Here is a 21,459-nt window from a genome sequence, read left to right on the forward strand (position 1 = left end):
CCGGCGCGGTAGGGGAGGGCGGCTGGGTGGCGGCGGAGGAGGAGGAGGAGAGCGGAGGCGGGGACCAGCCGGCCCCAGCCCAGCCCAGCGCCTTGCCCCGGCCGGACACGGCGCCCGGGGCGGAGATGGCGGACGAGCCCCAGAAGAAGCCGCACTTGTCGGCCTTGGTGGGACACACCAACGGGCTTACCAAGCCCGCCTCGCTGGCAGCCGCCACCCGCGCCGGAGGAGGAGGTGGAGGAGGGGGAGGCGCGACCGCCTCCTCCAAGAAACTCGTGATCAAGAACTTCAGAGGTGGGTGCGGGGCGGACCGGGCCCTCTGCCCCAGCAGGTGCGCCCTCCCCCGCCGCCCGGCCCTCTCCCGACCTTTGTTTACCGCCGGCCCGGCCGCTCCCCGCCCCTTCCCCGTGGTAGGCAGCCAGCGGCGGGGCCGGGCCGGGCCGGCAGCAGGGGGGCCCTGCGGCTGTCACCCTCCCCGCCGCCTTATCTGGGCGAGGGGAGGGTGCCGCCGGGCTGATAACCCTCCCCGCTGCCGTCACCATCCCGCTTTAAGGACTTACGGGGACACGCGTGGGGCTCCGTGCGTGGGGGCAGCGGGAGGAGCAGCGCAACGACGACTTGCGCTCCTTAGGAAGCGGGCAGAAAGCCACCTTAGTGTCAAAACTAATTAAAGGAAGGCGAGGGCTGCCTTGCTAAAAGTAACACGACGGTAAAAAAAAAGCCACAGTCCGGCGGCTGGAGCTGCCCCGAGGCCGCTGGCGGGGCAGCGCTGCCCGGCCCGGGCAGGGTCCGCGCTGCGGCCCCAGGCGCCCCAGAGTGTGCGGGGTCAGACGCACGGCGCAAAGGCTTCGTCGCCTTGGGAGGGGTCGGTAACCCCCTACTTGTGCACAACTTAAAAGTTAAGCGCAACGTGGCTTGGCAGAACTTAATGAAGCAGGGTGAGAAGGGTTGGTACAGACTCCCGTTTTCAAGTATCTCTGTCTTCCTTCACAGAAAGACCCAAATTACCAGATAATTATACTCAGGATACCTGGCAAAAACTTCATGAAGCAGTGGGAGCGATACAGAGTAGCATTTCTATTAAGTACAACCTTGAAGAACTCTACCAGGTAAGGAATGTAGGATTTGTTCATTTTAACAGAGGAAAATTAACTGCTTTGGGACTTCCACATATACATGTTTGCCATAATGCATTTTGATTTATTAAAAGCTGGTTATGTTTTCTGAACTGTTCGCTCCATACCTTGTTTCTAGTTAGTCTGAAGTTTCATATAGCAGTTCCTTGGAGAGCACCAGCATCAGGGCCCATGAAAAAAGCAGTTCATGTTGGGATACACAAAAAACTGTGCTTGAGCACAGTCTCAATGTCTCCAATACAGTGCCTACTCAAGATGACAAAGAGGGGATGTTACTCTCACTGAGTTATGCAGATACATATTTTATGATGATTTATCTCTTGTATGTGCTTTGGTCTCTTGTGAATAATTATGTTGAAATATTTGTTTTTATTAGATAATAGCAATTAGACTTCAGCATCAGTACCATTTGTGGAATTAAAAAAGATCCTTGGTTGAGCAGGCAACAAACTTTCAGTTTACCTGTGGTTACATTTTCATAGTAATCAGGATCTTAGCTTTTTTATTAAAATGGTGAAAAAGTATTTCTGGAACATCTGGACTACTGGAGCAGGGGCTAGGTAGGGTAAATAACTCATAAACTGTTCATTGCTTCCTATTTTCTTCATTTTAATATGATTTAGTTTTATGTTATTTTAAATGCGTGTGCTTTGAGATATTTAACTGAAGTAATTGTTTACAGTGCTCGAGTTATAAAAACTACTGATGCACTAAGTTGTGCTACATTGCTTAAGTGCTGAGTTTTCTGTGGGTGCAGGATCTGCAGATGTGGATCTCATTGCTAGATCAGGACTTAAGACATTATTATGCTCACCTAAATTATTCTAAGTGTTCAGCTGAGGTTGGTTTGATGTTTTCCGCGAAGTACAGACTGTGAGAGAGGAGGAAGCCAGCAATCCATATCGGGTCCATGCTCAAGAAAAACAGGATGAACTTGAGAGCTGACTATACTTGTCTCTGCGATTAGTTAGGATATATAACGTATGGGTCTAAAATGGCTGATTATGTAAATGCATATTGACTTAATATAATTTATTCCTTTTAAATAGGTGATATGTTCATTTTTTAATACTTACAGGTTTGCAGAGTTCAAATTAATACATTTTATGGTTTTAAACTCAGCATTTGAAAAATCATGCTTTTTCATGCCTGGCTAAAAACAAAACAAAAACCAACACAGATGCTTTAAGCATTACTGAACTTGTTTTCAGAGGTTCAGAAACGAGATTACAGTAATATGGGTATGAAATTGGCAGGGTACAGACTTGAGTTTTGCAGAAGAGGAGAGAGATTTCAGATAAACCCTGAAGGGAGAACTGTACTACTTGGGTTTTTTTTCTGTTTACCTGCTTATTTGTAAAAACTGCAAGGCCAGTCCAATAATCTGTAAGGAAGTGGTGCAAATCAGCAAGATTTCTGCCCAGTGGGTGGTGGTGGTCAGAATGCCAATGCATACATAGGTACCTACTTTCCTGCCAAAGGAATAAAAGATGAAGTTCAGCATCTGTTGGAAACCTGATCTGTACTTACAGATCGTTTTAACTGCCTGCTGGTGAGCACCAAGTCATCCACAAGAGAAAATGTCACTGTGCATCAGTTCTTTTTATCAGGGCTTTTTTTTTTCTTTTTTTTCCCCCCCCCCCCCCCTTCATCTATATGTGACATTGTGGGAGGAAGTGAGAGGTCCACTGGAGTTCATTGTGGTGAGTGGGCTGGTGTACCAGTCTGCCTTGGAGCTTTCTGATTTATTTATTTAAGTTGGCATGGTGGCTGAGGAAGAACTGAGGAACAGCAACAAGGCTTTGTGGGAAGCCCAAAGGATATTCCTTTCCAGGCATTAGAGGCAGCATGGGATCAAGCATGAAGGTGCTTGGCAGAGATGTAGTCAGTGAGCAATGGGAGGGTGGTAGCCAATTTTTTGTGACTAAAATAGAAATGATGTCTGGAATTGGTGGTAGATTGCACAGATTTTGATAGAAGTAGCTTATACTTGATGGAATAGAGAAAGTGGGGCAGGGCAAAAAATTGCCAAGTGAGGAGTGAATGATAAAAATAATAGGAAAAGAAAATTCCCTCTGCAACAAGGTCGTAAATAACCTGAAATGGGGCAGCACTGCCCTTCTGGAGGACATTGAGTAGGACGGTGTAGTAGTGAAGGGAAAAAAAGAATTATGGGAGTCCTCACCAGGCTTTTATTTGGGTGGATGGATATGAAGAGCTGTGTCTTAGGAAACATAACAAACTACCTGCAAAATGATTGTGTGAATACTGTTTTTTGCAGATGTCATTTTACCTACTTGTTTTAAGACCAGCTGAAAACCACAACATAGGCACTGTGTGATAGTTTCATTTGCTTTCTTCAATATTGCATCAAAATCAAGGAAGCCATGGGAGGTGGTGGACTCACCATCCTTGGAGGTTTTTAAACTGAGATTGGACATGGCACTTAGTGCCATGATCTAGTAGATGGGCTGAAGTTGGACCAAGGGTTGGACTTGATGATCTCTGAGGTCTTTTCCAACCCAATCAATTCTGTGATTCTGTGATGTGCATTTAAATAAAATGGCATCAGATAGGTTCAAATTACTGCATGGGGAGATCTCTGGGAAGCAGAATCTAGATTCACTTTGTGTTTTGTAAGACAAACTCTTAAGGATGTTAGAACCCATAGAGGAAATAACACAAGAAATAGCAATAATTTGCATGCTAAATGTTAAAACAGAAGGCTTTGCTCAAAACAAACTGTTAAAAGATTGATTTGAAACAGTACTTTTACTAGATTTGTGTAGGCGAAGAGTCTAAAAGTGTTATCTTTCTCATATCCTTGTAGATGTGATAATTACTGTAGCTTTTGTACAGACTAATTGTGTGTAAGATGAATAACAGTCAAATCAAGTTTCTTCAGAGAGGCAGCAAAAACTCTGAATGGGAAAAAAAAAAAAAGGTGAAGGAGGAAATTACTGAATTTCATGCCCCACCCCCGCAACTGGGAAAAAAAAAAAAAAGCAGAAGCAGGTAATAGAGGCTGCACTGAGGTGATGTGGCTGCAGTTTGAAATATCGCATAAGCCAGCACAGTTGCCCACAGAAACAGCTCTGCTTTTACTCTCACCTCTCAGTCCATGGACTCGCCGATGTGTTTGAGTGGTCTTCAGGTGAAACAGAGTGAAGAACGTTTACCAAAATTTTGACAAAGAGTTACATGCTGGCGTTAGGCACTGTAACATTTCATATTACAAAGAAATAAGACCAAAAAAAATGCTATGGTTTGGGAAAAACTGAGTAAAGGCCAAGCACTGGGAAAGTACTGAAACCTTGTCCAAGTTCATTTATACTATCAGAAAATTCATCAACAAAATGTGAGACTGTAAATCCCCTGGGGCAAAGGAAAATGTTCTTGGGTCAGTTTTAGTTGCCCAGGTGAAATAGTGCTTTAAATCTTTGGCAGTGTTCTCTGCAGTATCACCTCAGTGTGAAGGCAGTTGAGGTGAAGTTGACGGAAGAGACAGCTGGATTTTTAGTTCTGAAAATTGTGTCCGACTTCTTTGGATAATTTTGTATGAAGCACTGAATTTCCAAAAATACTTACTGTATACTTTACAGTTCTCACAGAACATTTGGCTGTCTTCATTGTGATTCATTTCAGATGCTATGGTCTATTAATAAAATAATTTATTGAAATACAGCACACAAGTTAAAATAAAGTGTGCCTGGAACAAAGTCTAAATATAGGCAATGGTATCCAGCAAGGCTATGTTTTCTCTTTGGCATTCTCATTGAGCTTCTTGTGAGGAAAAAATGTGACTGTAAGACAATGAAATAACTAAATAGCTGAACAGCAGTATGCTAGAGATGTCCAGAGCTGTCTCAGTGTAGTCTGGGTCAGCTGTGTAACAACGCAATTTACATTAATATAGTGACCAGAAGAATGTGCATTGTTTGACATTCATTTATTTATTTATTTTCCTTCTTCTTAGCTATGGATAAATACTCAACCCATGAGGCCCCAATACATCAGTTCAAGTCTTTATTTAACAATTAATGTGGGTTCTTTTGTTTTTCTTTATTTTCCCCCCCTCAGTTTATGTACCTTAGCACAAGTATGTGAATCGGTGGAAATATTTAGAAATAAATAAGTTAATGAAAATGATGGGAAAACAGCTTGTCCTGGTTTTGGCTGGGATAGGGTTAATTTTCTTTCTAGTAGCTAGTATAGTGCTGTGTTTTGGATTTAGTATGAGAAGAATGTTGATAACACACTGATGGTTTGGTTGTTGCTGGGTAGTCAAGGACTTCTTCAGCTTCCCATGCTTTGCCAGGTGCACAAGAAACTGGGAAGGGGCAAAGCCAGGACAGCTGACCCAGGCTGGCCAAAGGGGTGTTCTGGTGTTCCTTACCATATCACATCATGCTTAGTATATAAATTGGAGTGGACTGGGGAGACAGATACCTCTGCTTGGGAGTGGATGGGCTATTGGGTCACAGGTGGTAAGCAGTTGCATTGTGCATCACTTATTTTATATATTCTTTTATTTATTATTATTGTTACTCTTATATTTTCTTGCTTTGTTGTCCTATTAAACTGTTCTCATCTCAACCCATTAATTATTTTCCTTTACAATTCTTTCCCACATCCCACTTCGGGGTGTGGGGATGGGCAATGAGTGAGCAGCTGTGTGGTCCTATTTGCCGGTTGAGGTTAAACCACAACACAGCTGTATTAATTTATCATTTAGAGAGAGTGGTTGAAATGTCTGCCTTAAAGTTAATAAGAAAGGAAAATACTTGGTATGATTGTGTTACTCTAAAAAGAAGTATGTCTGTGCATGCACTGGAGGATGCATGAAATGGACTTACAAGTAGAGTTTTGCTGTTGAGCAGTATTCATGGGGTGAAAATTCTTGTAATGTTTAACAGCACATCTGAAATATGACCCGGATGGTGATGGTGGACCTTGTCTGTACATAAAATTTCACGGTATAAGAAGGGACCAAAACCCGAAAGGAATCAGAAGTCTGGAATTTTCTATGCATTTTGATAATTTCATTTTGATATTTTGGTTTTGTGCAGAGCTTGGACAGATAATGCTAAATTTTTTTCGCTCTGTGTTGTTGGCCTTGATTACACAGGCACAAAAGCTTCAAATTTTTAAATATCATTTGTAATCTCTTTTTGGTTTTTTTTAGGCTGTTGAAAACCTCTGTTCTTACAAAGTCTCTGCTACACTGTACAAACAGCTGCGACAAGTCTGTGAAGATCATGTAAAAGCACAAATCCTTCAGTTTAGAGAATATCCTTTTTTCATGCACAGAAATGATTAGAATGGTTAGTTTAAGTCGTTATTTTGCAAAACAATACTGTGTAAAAAATTACACCAGTAATTGTCAATATGTTAAAGAGATTCTTTGTTGACTGCTTACATATTTTCAAATCAGGCATAAACAACTTTAGTCATCTGGGTGAATATTTTTTGTGTGCAGATAAGTAGCATCCTAATAACAATTTACTTATCATTTTAATAGGAATGTAAATTTTACACCCAATCTAGAAAATTTCAGTAGCACTTTCAGATTTGATAGCAGGTATGGATTGTTACGGTGGGGGACTAGTGGAGATGCTTACTGGAACAATGGTTTAAAAAAAGCAAAAGAAAATAAAAATCACCACAGCAGTTTTCAACAAGAGTGTCTTCTTTAAAAGAATTCTCAAACATAAAGTGCACCTGTTTGACCAGTAGTAACTACTGGTCAGCCGGGACATGTCAGGGAGGCATTTAGCGAGCCCTTCAGGTGTCTCATTTGTGCGTTGGGAGCTCTAAGTTCAGGAGATCACTTGGCTGTCTTGGGACGCACAGTAACCTGAAGTTTTATGGCGAATTTACCCGTAGTTTTCTTAAGTTACATTCCTGGACTTTTCTTCTGGCTGAACTGGTCACAGAAGCCCTTGTAGATCTCTGGACACTTGGGTGTAGCCAGCCGTTTTCTGAAACCCGTTGTACTTTTCACGCTGAGACTGATCTTTGTGTGATCATTGCCTTCTGTTCAATAGCTGTGGGGTTGCACTTGCTCAGGCAGTAGGATAAATAGAGTCTATGCCCACCTGTCTCTCCCCACGTTCCTGGAGAGTGCCTTTGCAAAAAGATGCTGCAGAGTGCCATACTGAACAGATACTACAGTACTTCGGGTGCTAGCAGTGTTTCCTAGGTCTCCGTATGTATTTCATTAGCAGCAAATGATAGCTTAAAATGGAAAGACGCAAGGGAATGGGGCCCAGAAAGAACTTTCTTTCCAGGTGAATGCCTTAAATGTGCTTTGGATTTGGACTCTCTCAGTTTGCTGCATTCCCTGAGTAAGTGCCTACACTAATTAAAAAAGATCTTTTTTTCCCATTATCTAGCTAAGTCCCAACATGGTTTTGGTTTGTTTTTTTGAGTGCTAGCTAAGGAGTCTGGCTTGTACATAGCATATAAGAAACACTGGTACACAAATGAGCATTGTGAATTCACTTTCTATATATTGCAGCTCTATTTTCATTACATTTACTCTGATATGTTTAAAATCACATCTAAAAAGTACACTAGTAAGTATGGTAATCTCTTAAACATAACGGATCTCTAAGAACCAAATCTTACAGTTTGCTTTAAATCAGTATAGTCAACCAATGTTTGCATCCCTGTCTTTTCAGACTTCAGATGATCTTCTAAAGAGTTGTTTTAAAACGTCTTTCTCTCCACCTCTGACAGAACGAGTGGTTTGGAGAGTTGAGAATTTTATATTTTACACGTATACCACTTTATATCCCAAGGGCGTGAGATCAGATAAATCAGATTTGGCCAGAGGGAATTGGAGATGATACTGTGCAGGAAAGGAAGGTAAAGCCACGTCTGGATTTCCTCATATGATATGTTAGAATTCTGTTATTCATAAACAACAGTTGGATCTGTTGTGTAATGAGGAAAAATGCATAGTTTACTTAGGGAGACCTGGCGATGTATATTAAAAGAGCGGTATTTGGATTTGTTGAGGATTATTTAGAACTGTAACTGCTTTTAGGAGATTAGGGTCACTCCTGTTGTGCACAGCATGAACTCATTAAACAAACCAAATAAACCTTTCTATCCCTCTCACCTCGGTGACAAAGTTGTTTTTGACACTGGTGGGATTTCTTGTTTAAATCTGTATCAAATTACACAGTACAGCCGCTAGATGGTATTACTGAAGAGCAGTGAGTGTTTTTCCTTGAAAACAGGGAGGCCTTTTGGAGAGCTGCCAGCCCCTCTGCTGAGCAGCAGCTCTGCAATTAACCATTTTGCCCTGGGCAGTTGCAGTCACATCGGAATATGCAGCTTTGCTGGCAAACATCATCTTCAGAGTATGGTCTCAAAAGACACTGGCAAACGAGTTTTCCTTAATAGGCCCTGTACAGATTCTCTGGATAGTCTTTTATTTTTAAAGAAGATAAATAAATGCTGGCAAGATCATTGCAGACAAATGGTAAGTTGAATGTTTTTTCAGAATACGTATCCTTGAGTTGTGAAATCTGGCAAAAAGGAGTTTGTCATGGTTTTAACTTGGGACTGTGGTGCATCTCCTTCTCCAAGTTTCAGCATTGCTTTTCACTTTCTCCTTTGCTTGCTGGAGGCAGAGTTGTTGTGGAAAACTTATGTTCTGCTGTGTTGACTCTGACTTCCATAGGTTTCATATGAAGTGGGAATATGACTCAGAAATATATTGTTGTTTCTATGGGTGGAACAGAAAACTAACCAGGCTGTGCTGAAATAGTTTGCTGTTTATAATTTTAAGTAATTGGAGAATTCACTATCTTTACTTTTAGATAGTTCTGAGAACTAGGTTAATTTGTGACCTTTTTTTTTCCTCCCCCCTCCCCCCCAAAGCAGAGATGGTTATCCTGACTATAGGGCTAAGAAACAGGCAGATTAAATAACTGAAACTCTCGTTCTGCCCTTCTTCTTGTCTTCTACCTCCACAATGAACTATGTTACAGGAAAAAATCCTCTCTCAAAGACACTCTGTGTGAATTGTCCCTTTTAAGAATGCATCATTATAATTCTAAACCAGGATTTTACAATGATTTTTCATTGTATTGTCACTTAGTTTTGGCTACAGATGCGCAAAGTGGTTGAATTTCTATTTTTATTCCTCAAATGCACCCCCTTCCCCGCCCCCCTGGCAGATGGGCAGAGGTATGTGATGTTTATCTGAAATAAAAATGAAAAGCATTATGGAAACTATTCAAAACAAATTCAACAGTCTGATGAAACAGAGTTGAAGTTTATTGCCTTAAAAATGTAATTAAACTGGACCTCTGTTTTTATAAAAAGGCTTTTGCTATGAACTCTGTTCACTTTAATTACTTTTGAGTGTATCATTTCTTTATTTTTTTCTCCTCAAAGCAACAATCTGTAGCCAAGTGACTTTCTCACCCATGTGCTGGGTTAGCACTTCAGTTATTTAAGATGAAAGAATCAGCCTCAATGCTATTTTACTTGAATGTGCTTGGCTAGAAACAGCGTCAGTTTGAGAATTGCTTCAGAAGCGGTGAAACGTTTTAGGGGACGAGTAGGTGGACAGCTGGGAATAGAAATCTCTGTAGCTGGCCTGGGGGTGAGTTAGTTACTGACGTTCTGAATTATGCTAAACTGAAAAGCTGGGCAGCCTTTAATGAATCAAATTAAAAATGGATTTTGAATGTGAAAAAGTAATAAGCTAAAAAACCACCTCCTTCTCCCACTTTTTAAATAAAAATTATGTATATTTATACCTTCTTTCCCCTGTTAGAATTAATATATCTCTATTTTTTCCATTAATTTTGGCAGCTTTTATTACAAAAAGATCTGTTGCACAGCTTATTACTGTCTCTGCTTAGAGCTTCTGTTTTTTAAAAAGCAAAAACCATGGCAGCATACTATTTCAGGCTGTTTACTGAATGTCTTGGTCGTAATGCTTGAATGGCTTATGTATCTCAGTAGCATTAAAACTCATAAGAGACTAATAAAACTATTTAGCTAATGGTTACAAATTTGAAAACTGTCTTGAAGGTACTGTCAATACTACTTAGTATCAACATCAATAAATTACATACCAGTGGCTTTAGAAGTCACGACAAAAGTTGAAAGTACACGCATCAGCAATTCAGGTGCATGTCTATGTGATGTGTTTTTTCAGAAGTTATTTTTCAATGCCACATGATGGCAAAGAGAAACATTTTCTTTATATATTTTCAGATCATGATCAGAAGCATCTTCTTGTTTTTGGATCGTACATATGTACTTCAGAATTCAATGCTTCCTTCTATATGGTAGGTATCCATGTAAGTATTCCTCAAATCTTCAGAGTTTGAACATGATATTATATTCCTAAAGGTTGAAAATAAATTTTTCACTTTATATTTGATCTGTGTAATAGATCTCTACAATTTTGTGTTAATTTATGGGAATACATGTGTCAGTGTATGCATGTGTCATTTCCTCCTTTCCCAAGAATATTCATGTTAAAGTGAGGGTAAGGGAAGGAAAAGGTCTGTGAACATATGATTAAAAGTCAAGGTATCTATATAGCTGTAGTTGTCCCAGCCAGGTGAGGCTGGCTCTGTGAGGAACCTCTTTGAGCTGATGCCTCAGCACCTTGACCCTGAGCCAAGTGTTACTTTAGGTGCTCCCAGTTTTGACAAAAATTCAGTGCTGAACTTCTTACCTGATTGTTTTTTAAATAAGATATACAGACAAGGTGCAGATCACCTTTCCAGCACTGGCGTCTTGAGAGCTGAAACCCATGGCTCAGAGCATTGAGATGAAGGTCAGTTCCCACGGATGCTGCTGTGCTTTCAGCACACAGTCACGTCTTTGGCATTCTGTTTTTCAACATCCCTCCTGAGGGGCATTTTATATCATCTCCTGAGCAAACAAATGTAGACTTTGCCAAGAATTTCTGGTATCGTTATTCCATCTAAAGCAAGAGAAGATGTAGATAAAATGCTGAAGTGAGAGCATGCCTTTTCTCTGGCCTCTGTGCTCTCGGGAGTTCCTCGGGCAGACTGAGAAACCCGGCATCCTTCTCTCACCCCTTGTTTGTCCTGAGAATGTCTTTCTTCCCAACCTCTGCAGTAGTGGTCCTCCACCTCCTTGAGCTGGGCTTCCTTTTACTGAGTGTCATTGAAGGAATCTATTCATACTTTGTGTCTTTCTCCATCATGCTGGAAAAATTTCCATTATTGAAATGCCGATGCATGCGAGGACATTGGAGATAACAAGTTTTACCTCAGATTCCTCTGTTTTCCTTGGCCAAGACAATGTCTAATAATTGGCTTCTTCATGGCATAGAGGCACCATTCCTCATCCTCTTAGAATGAAACAAGAAAATGGTGCAGGTGATCGTAAAGTCCTAAATATACAGAGAACTCATGCTTTTATACAAAACTTATAAATTACACATCGATTGACTGATCCAGGGAACCTTATGTTAAGGTCTACGTTCAGGTTCTTCTATGATTTTTACAATAGTAGTTTTTTTAATAAGCAGAGAATGTTGTAGTCTGTTATGTGAAATATAGTCAGACTGGTCACAGTTCTTAGCTGAAGTGAATGCATCTGGTAGCATGTGGCCTGGTATTACAATATTTCATGTTATACTTTTCTTAGTGGACAGCACCAAAAGAACATACGTGCCATTAATACATTATCTTTCTGTATAATATATATTCACTATATATATATTTTATATGTATTTATTTTTCTCAAACTGGCATACAGATTATTGGAAAGAATCAACAGTGTGATTTATTAGTTTTCAATATTCACACAGGGATATGGGGCTAGAGTTGTTTAGAAATCACGTCATTAGTGACAAGCAAGTTCAAAACAAGACTATTGATGGAATCCTCCTGCTGATCGAACGAGAACGGAATGGTGAAGCTGTGGACAGAAGTTTGCTGCGGAGCTTGTTGAGCATGCTCTCTGATCTGCAGGTGGGTACAGCAAACTTCACTAATAACACCTATATTTAGAAACAGAGTTTGGACTTTTTTAATTTGTGTATTGTACTGAAATAACTTTATTATTTTAGTAAACATGCTTCAGAATCTAGCTATTAAACTGATAAGGTTGCCTTTTCTTTACTTGTTTCACAGTCTTTTATTCTTTGTGAAAGAGACCTCTTTCCCTGTTTTTCTTAGCTGACGTAGTGGCCTACAGACTCTTGAATAATAGGTTTCCAAGTCTTTTAGTATGTGTAATATTTCATCTGTCTTGATCACTGGTTTTCTAATCTTAGTGCTGGTTAAATGTAGCAACCAAAAAAGACTACCTCTGTCACTGTAAAAAGGCTTTTTGGGGTCAAGATCCTAAGTCTGTATCACAAAAGCATCTCTGCATTGGCAATTTCTTAGCAGAGATGCCAAGGGGAGAATGAGATGCAAAGTTAGGGACAACATTTTAAAATAGATAAGGTTAATTTGTATCTTACTGGAACTTTGTATTAGCATAGCTACTAAGTAACCAAATAGAATATAAGATGTATCTGGCATATGTTGTTCTCTGTCAACACCGCAGCTTTGTGGAGTGTGCAGTAAAACTTAGGAGCTGTCTCTCGTTCTATCAAACTGTTAAGGTTGCTCTGTTCCCAAGTGGTACAGTGTACAGTGTTACGACACTGGCTTAAGGTTTTAAAAAGGGTTTGAAGAAGAAGACTGCATAAAAGACTATTAAATAGTCCTTTTTGGTCAGGCAGCTTACCGGCTTTTCTGCCTTAAATGTTAACCCTCCTGACTCTCATCCGTAACTGTCTCTAGTGTACCAGCAAAAATGAATTACTCTGTTCAAGAAAGAAGGCAAATTTCTGTTAGTGATTTTTCAGATCACATGACCCAAAGGTATGGATGTGATTTGTGCATTTTTTCCCACTTTTTTTCCCCCATAGTTATTTGCCTTCTCTAAGTGGATCAGATTCTTAAAGGTGTTGACCTTTTAACAATTTTTTTTTTTTTTTAGCAGTGTACACTGCTAAAGAGAAACATTCCCTTTTATTGAATCCTTCTTACAGAATTGGATTTAGGTGTGCATTCTGCTTTGGCTCAAAAGTGTAGTGTTCTTTTTTCACTAGGAAAAGTAACCTAATCTAATCTGTTGGGTTTTTTGTTTTTTTGGTTTTTTTTTTTTTTTTTTTTACAATATCTGTCACTTCATTGAGATAGATGTGTGCTTACAATCCTGTAATTTTGCTCCAGAATCTCTCCTCCTCTCTCTTTCAACAGAAGTTAGCTTCTGGAGAAGGATTAATTAAGAAAGCAAATCTTATATCTAATTTGAAAACAATTAAGCTCCTACTCATTCCTGATTTTTAGGCAATTATGCAAATGAGAACCAGCTGCTGAAAGTTGATTCCTCCTTGCATAAATCCTATTCTATAGCCCTTTCTTATTGTAAAGCTTTACACATGTTTTATGCAGAAAATAGTTCCATGTACTCTTATGTTAATGTTTTTCCAGTTACCCTGAAGGCAAGGAAGGTATGAGGTGAAGTCTAGTACTGGATCCTGTTGAACTCGTAGCTAGTGTAACACGAAGGTGGAAGCATTAACTTGATTTCTACATGTGATGCTGAATTAGTGAATTATCATGCTTTGAATGCTTGTTGAGCCAGAGGTTTCACATTTAAGTTTGCATTGGAAAAAAAGAAAACTCTTAAAAGTACATAAGAAAAAAAATGGTTCAGAATACAATAAAGAGTTTTACAACACTGTTCTATTTTTTGGAAGAATTATTTCCTTCTATTCTTTCATGACAATCAAACTATCTTTCTTTCTTCTTTTCACTAACTGTCCTGCTGTTTACGTGTTATTCTCTATATACCTTCTTCAGATTGTTTTAACTATTTTATATAGTTGTCCTTTCTATACTAAACTGCTAATTGTTATGCAGAAATTTTTTTTATGCCTGTGATTGCTGTTGGTGCCCTTTTTAACACATCACCTTGGTCCTCCCCTGGAGAAAGAGTGTTCACCTTGTTTGGTACGCTTCATTTTTCCTGCTTTTGCGGCGCTGTGATAAACCAGGCAGATATAAGAAGTGCCACTGAGCATTTTATTATTTTACTGATGAGAATTATCTGTTTTGTGCCAATGTTTCACTAGTTGGAAGTATCTTATTGGTTTTTTTCTGCAGAAATATCAGTGGGAGTCTTGAGCTCGGGTGGACTGGATGTCATTGCTGTGCTTATGTTGAGTGCTGGGATTGGTCTGTGTACCTTAAACAGAAGCCCTGTCAATTTAGACTATTTGAGTACTGATGACTGAAACACACTGTTGCTGCACTGGGAAGTCAGCTCTGGTCTCAGTCTTTCTAAAAACAGTGGACAGGGAACTTCTGTATTAATGTTAATATTACTCTGATGCTTCTCATAACTTTGTGTGTTCTTGAGATTGTACTTGCCGTCTATGCCTGACAGCCAAAATGTGCTACCCTTACTGGCAGCTTAAAGTGAGTAACTCAATTAATTTCTTGAGCAGGTTTACAAGGAATCATTTGAACAGAGGTTTCTGGAAGAGACAAATTGTTTATATGCTGCAGAGGGCCAAAGATTAATGCAAGAAAGAGAGGTAGGTACATGCTGAAGATTACTGCTTTTCTGCTGGTTTTATCTGCTAGTGAGAACTTCTGGTAGTGCTGTGATGTGTTAATGATCAATGAAAGTCACTGGTGCCTAGTGCAAGCACACCTTCACAGATTTTGATGAAGGCCACAGTACTGTGTCAAGTATCCAGATTGCTATGGTGTTTGAAATGCATAATTAAGGGTGGAAGCCCAGTGGCATTTTGTGTAGCTAAAATCACACTATCAGAAAGTAATTTCTACATAAAGCTTAAAGGTGTGCTACCAGTATTATTTTTGCCTAAGAGCTGTGAAATATCCACTGGTATAATACTGCTATGTGCTTAATACCTAAGTAAACTGTTTACTTTTTTACTCTGTTGTTGCATTTATTTCATTGTTTTGTTCCTTTTCTTTGTTAGTTGAATAGCCTTAAGACATTTTTGGTTTCTGTCCTCTTGAAATAAAATTATGCTCTGCAATGGGCAGCATGCAAATGTGGTTGTCTCTGAAAAGGTATATAAAAAGCTGAGTTTTGTGGTGGCTAAAAATACAGAAGACTAGCTTTATTAATTCTATTTTAACACTGAGTCACTACAGGCATTCTGACAATGCCTGTTTACATTGCACTGAGGTGAATCCTTGTGTCTAATCCTGCTCAGTTCACCTCATTGTCTCACATTCCACTGGAATCTGAGGTGCAACACTTTGACACAAATTTTGAGACCAAGAGTCTTACTGCTTTTGTATGCCTAGTGGAAAACTGTGAGAAAACACAAAAGAAGTAACACCCTAATTTATACAGTGTGTACATGTACATATGTATGCCTGTGTGCATAATGCATCCACCTATATGCATTTACATGCATATGTACGTGCATGTGCGTGTGTCCATACATGTACATGTGTGGACATATGCATAACTGTTTCGATCATTTGAAGCCTGAGTTTCATACCTGTGTTGTAATATGTGCTAAATGTGTTAATGCTCCGTAGGAACAGATCTTCCACTGGAAAAACTGCCACTAAAGTAATAGCTGTATGGTTCACACCAACTGAAAATCTGCTCCAGTCTAGCTTAGTTCAGAAGGGTTTTGAAAAAAAGAATAACCTTCCTCTGAAAAATTCTCAGATTTCTGTTTTTCTTTGCCTTTCGGTCAAGTGCAGTTACAAGATTTCTAATATAAAGTAGCATTGATTAATAAAAATATCAATTATGTAGTACATAACAACATTCTGGTAGAATAGTCCTTTCCAATTTGTATTCTCTTTAAATTTGTAGTTTAAAATAATTGTCATGGAACAAGATTGTCTACCTTTCATAGTTTCGTAGTTAAACTTAACATTATCTTGTCTTGCTAGGTCCCAGAATATCTTCACCATGTTAATAAACGTTTGGAAGAAGAAGGAGACAGAGTAATAACATATTTAGACCACAGCACACAGTGAGTACAAATTTTGTCATTCTTAGCATAAGTCAAGCATCCCTCATAAGACAGTGTAATTATCTGTGGTTGGAGAAAGGTGGAGATTTTTTCTGCATTATCTTGCAGATATTACCTTGTTGACAGTGCTTGTGATACAGCTTGCTTTTTTTAAGACTTCATCAAAACTGTTTTCCCTAAAATCAAAATATACCTTGAATAACAGGGAAGGAATTTGGCCTGGAAGATTTATCAGTGTATAGTGAAGTTAACAAAATATTATATAAGAACTCAAATTTGCATTATCAAAGTAGCAGCTGATTTTAGCTATTCATGTGCTGATAAAATTAACCACAAATGTCTTGAGGGAAAGAATGATTAGGCAGAAAAAAATGGCTAAGTTATGTCATAGGATAGAGGACATAAACATCCCTCATGAGCAGTCCAGGATGTGAACTTAGAGTAGATCAGCTTTGGTGCAGCTGCTGCCAATGTATTGTGCAAGGCAGCTTGTCCTTTTTTCAGTCAGGTGTTGAGTAATAGTGTGTGTTTTGCTGGGGTAAGAATGTGCATTCAAGTAGTGCTGCAGAGTCATTGATATGCTATAAATCTGTATCTTACTTGTCCTGCAGTAAGCTGTTGCTTTCTAAATAAAGAACATAACATTTTATTGTTTAGTTTTCTGAATGATGTACTGGCATTTCATTGAGTGTTAAAAGGATAATCAAATAAAAATTATCTTTTTCACTGATTTTCTTTAGACATGTTTTATGTAAAAGCTATACTCACATGCATTGTGTGTCATGGTACATATTTGAACTTGAATCTTCTTTCTGTAAATGTTGATTGCAGTGTGACTAGCTTTTTCTGGCAAAATCAGTCACATTAACTATTTCTGCGCACAAAATTAAAGCATGTGTATATTTATTTACTGTTTAAGTTAAAAATAGGTTAATATCATTATATTTTTGGTCTAGATATACATCAAGTCCTTGTTTTGAATTGCATCCTTAGTTAAAGGCTTAGAAACCTACTTTCAGAAGGCTTTGCACTAGTTTCTTTCTTTGCATTAAGAAACAGCAGTTCTTAAAATTTATGCCCTTGAGTTGTCCTCAGGTCATATTGTCTCTCCAAGTGTGCATGAAAAGAGCAGAAGGGATGTTCACTTTAGTAACCAGGCTTGATCTGAAGACGGAAATGATACTTCCAGGAGAAAACCCTCATGGGAAGCACCATTCAGAATACTTCAAACCAGATTTGTGCAACACATGGGGAGTGTGTTGTTGCAGCCCCTAAAGGGATTTATTCAGCCCATCAGTATGTGCCTCCTTCTGGAGAGCTGACCAGAATAAGCATGTCCCCTGGGCAGTCAGTAGATGACAGAGGTCGATGACTTTCAGGCCGTACAGAAGGTACCTTCAGGCTCATTCATCAGCTAGCAGTCAAGATAAATACTTGTTCTGCCTGCCTGCTTGTTAGGAAATAGTGCTCTGCTTCTCAGTCTCCAGCAGATGAATTGTCCTGACTTCCACCGTAGGCAGAATAGGTCTGCTGGGGTAAAGGATGGTATTTTATGCAACCTTGACTTCTCCTTCTGTTGGAGACAGTCAGCAGCTCTAGATAGCAGTAGTTGGAAATGTCAGGGAATTTGGAAGTGACCGTAAAAATGGTTGTATGTGTTACGAGCAAGAGTGTATCTAACTGCTATTTCATGTTCACTTATGACCACTGAGGGGAAAAAATAGAAAAAAAATATATGTGGTGCCTCATTACTCTCCTAGTATCTGCCTGTTTTCAGTTCAGGGTATTTTCTCAATGCGATGTGGTTTGTCTGTTTGGATCTCTTTCAAATATTTGCACTGTCTCACTGGGATTCACTTCAGTTTTTCTATCTGTCCCAGCCTTTGACAAAGTGTTCCTTCCACTGGTGCACTAGTCACCACAAGATAAATTACCTCCTTTTGTTGTCAGTCTGGCTCCCAGTACTATCAATGATGACCCCAGTTCTTGTATTGGAAAGGAAAGTGGTCAATTCCCTTCCACGTTTTCCCTGCCTGTCAATGCACTTTACCCCTGCTAAGTCATCTCTTGCCCACAAAGAAAAGTCCTAACTCGTGTAGTTGTTTCTCTTGTAGCTGCTGCTGCTGCGTACTTATATCATCTCTGTTCCCTTCTCTGAACCTTTTCAAATTGTAATTTAATCCTTTTGAGATTAAGGGACTGAAATTGTGTATTGTGTGGAAGGTGAGGCAAATCCTTGGTATGGTGTTTCAGGAAAGGTTGTGTTTTAGCAAAGGTAGGAATGTAAAGTGGATGCTGCTATGTAAAAGGCTTCCATCAATAGAAATCAAGCATTTCTGTTCTAGAATATAGAAATTAAGGGTCTGAGAACCATTTTTATAAAATTTAGAAAGAAATAGTTGGTCTTTAGTTGTCATATTGTAAGCAGCAGTATAATTTTAAACGTTGTAACTAATTATCCCTTTGCACTTCAGCCATTTCTTTTTCCTTTCTATAAAGGATAGAAAGGTAAACTTGCCATTATTTTTCAGTCCTGTCTAAAGTGAGTATATTAATTTTTTTCATCCATAGTAAAAAGTAGAGAAGATTCAAGCACAAATTTAAAATGTTTTGCAAATTTGAATCTTGTGGTTCTAGCTCAATTGACATCTCTATAGGTGCATAACACAATTTGCTGAGAGTTTTGAACATAACCAGCATGTGTTGTATTGTTTTGAGTTCAAACTCTTGGAGGTTTTTGTTTTGCTTTGTGGTTTTGTTTGTTTGCTTGTTTGTTTCCAAGAAAACATCAATTTGACTTTTTTCCAGAAATATTTTTGTATTTTTGGTATCTAAGCTTTTCTCTTCTACTGTGTAAGAACTTGCTTTTTAGTATTCAAACTTGAATTTCATTTTTAGTTACATACATGGTTTATTGTTTTCTTTCTTATATGACATGCAACATTTTGGTCCTAATTTGTAGCCACTGTTTTAAGTAGAAAATTGTTGACTTTTTTTTTGGTATTATGACGTATTACAGTATAAGTTATTCACAAATATACTGTGACAGGAGGCAAAATCCCCTTATACTCTAATACTTCTAATATACTTTTCTTCCTTTATTTAGGAAACCACTGATTGCTTGTGTGGAGAAGCAGCTACTAGGAGAACACTTATCAGCTATTTTGCAAAAAGGTATTTTTTTAATTAATGTAATCTCTGATAAGCAACAGATTCTTCTATTCTACAATAACCATAAACTCCACAGCTTTTATTTGGCTATGTATGTTAGCCATTGGAAAAACTTCCACAGACACAGAAAGCCAACCAAATGACTGTTACACCCACAGTGACAAGTAAATTTTGTATGTGGAAACAAATATATAAGATATAATTCCATATTTGTAAAGGTTGCTAAACCCCCAAAATCTTCTTTGACTTGCAGTAGTGGGCTTAGGAATTATACCTTTGGAACTACATATTTCCTAGAATTATATCAACTTCTAAATGAGAGATGCAGTTACTGTTGTGGCTTCTTTTATGTGATAATCAGGTTATTTCACTGTTTTTAATACATTTATAAAAATAAACCTGATCACTCCATCTTAGCTATTCTTAAGCTTATAATAAACAAAAGGTAAGAATAATTAATTTTTGTTGAGATATGTCAATTTTGCTTGCTCTTTAATTCAAGTATTATTTTCAAGGAACTTATCCAGTGACACATTTGTTTATCAGTAGGCTTAACCAGAAAGTTTGTGGTCTTGTTTTAATCTGAACTTTTTTCTTGGTTTATAATGTGTATGTACAATCCATGTAAATATGGAGAGATTTTTCTAGTTGCTACTTTGTAGGGCTTGTAGTATTGTTGGATCAGCTTTTGCATTCTATGTTTGCACTTAAAAACAAGAACAACAACAAAAATAGGGGAAGAAAAAGTGAGTCCAGCATCACTTGACTTGCATAACTTTCTGCATTCATTTAATCAGAGCACATTGTAATTTGCTTATAACATCCTAGTATTCCATGCAAGTAGGAGATGATACTGCCTTTGGTAGGTTTTGTTCCTTAGGAGAAGGCATGTGATGTAGTCAGGGGGTAAAAAAAGCTTAAAAATGTAAGGTATGTATAAGAAACTTTTTTCCTTGTAGTATTATAACTGCCATTGACTAGATATTGGTGAGCTTTTCATTGTGAGTATAAAAATGTTTCCAGGGCTGTGGCAGTACTTTTTGGAAGTTGTATGAAGCCTCGTCTCAGAGGACTGTCCTATATATCTTTTTCATTTGTCAGAGGAAGAAAGAAGGTTAAACTTTATCATTCAGGTTATAACAAAGCAATTTGAGTATTTGTGTCTTTAAACAAATAGGCAGTGATGGTTGGCTGTGAAGGAATGGGCATCTCTGAATTCCCCGTTCAATGCCAAAAGAATACCAGTCACATGTATTCAAGACTTTGTAACCTGTTGTGTTACATACTTCTAAGCAATGTCCATTCTTCAGATATGGCATGTCTCAAAGTTAGGACATCTCAAAATATCACCCAAAAGTTTACCTGACATGATTCTTGAACATTGGTTGCCTTTCTGAACATGTAAGTAGTTGTAATATACAGCACCAGTATTTTTAAGATGAAGAGTATAGTAGAAAATGGGATAACTCAGTAGCAATTGAACATTCTTTTTAATACCATTTAAAAACTGGAACTAATGAAGTATGTTTTGTGAATTAGGACAGTTGTACAAAGTCAGCTACACTGATGATGTGAGTTACCAACCTGTTTAGAGTCAAGCTTTCTAGACTTTAAAAACTGCCATAAACCTTTGTTACTACCCTCATATATTACTAAAGCACCCGTCACCAACACCAGACAATGTATGTCTGATTACACTCAGACTATGTTCATCATATTCTCAAATATAAAAATGCGTATATAGCTGTTATGCTTCGTGTTTTGCTTTGAGCTTTGCTTCTCCATTCATTAGCCCAAGGCCTAGTTTCATGTTGGGTGAATTGATAAAGGCAAAAGTTGCTTGGAAGGAATTTGTAGTCTTGTGTTATTCCATAAGTATGAGCATAGACAATTCATAGTACATTCCTAATCTAAAAAGATGGCTCACCCCACTCAACAGAAAAAAATCTGCCAAAGTATCTTTACTTAGTCTACCATTTTCTGACATTCTTTAGAATTTCTATGAGATCTCTTAATAGAACTGTACTCTTCAAATCAAGTACTGTTCATAAACTTTCTGTAAAAGGCTTACCGTCAACAACTTGTTGGCAAAGTACTTCAGTTGAA

The 21,459-nt window shown here is 38.5% G+C and overlaps 1 protein-coding gene across 2 annotated transcripts in view; it reads left to right on the forward strand.

The window, feature by feature from the left end:
• The first annotated feature begins 53 nt into the window (after positions 1-53).
• Positions 54-21,459, forward strand: part of CUL4A (cullin 4A) — a 37,960-nt gene continuing 16,554 nt past the window's right edge. Inside the window, exons 1-9 of one of the 2 annotated variants that reach the window (XR_011738780.1) lie at positions 54-294; positions 994-1,109; positions 6,322-6,425; positions 8,559-8,628; positions 10,380-10,453; positions 11,956-12,118; positions 14,656-14,745; positions 16,100-16,182; positions 19,289-19,356. Coding sequence is in view for 1 of the 2 variants with exons in the window: in XM_065829619.2 (XP_065685691.1) it covers positions 126-294; positions 994-1,109; positions 6,322-6,425; positions 8,559-8,628; positions 10,380-10,453; positions 11,956-12,118; positions 14,656-14,745; positions 16,100-16,182; positions 19,289-19,356 (937 nt within the window). In the remaining variant the exon portion in view is untranslated. The remainder of the gene's footprint in view (positions 295-993; positions 1,110-6,321; positions 6,426-8,558; positions 8,629-10,379; positions 10,454-11,955; positions 12,119-14,655; positions 14,746-16,099; positions 16,183-19,288; positions 19,357-21,459) is intronic. The other variant, XM_065829619.2, reaches the window with a different exon arrangement.

The sequence above is a fragment of the Patagioenas fasciata genome, chromosome 1 (assembly GCF_037038585.1).
Source record: "Patagioenas fasciata isolate bPatFas1 chromosome 1, bPatFas1.hap1, whole genome shotgun sequence".
NCBI lineage: Eukaryota > Metazoa > Chordata > Aves > Columbiformes > Columbidae > Patagioenas > Patagioenas fasciata.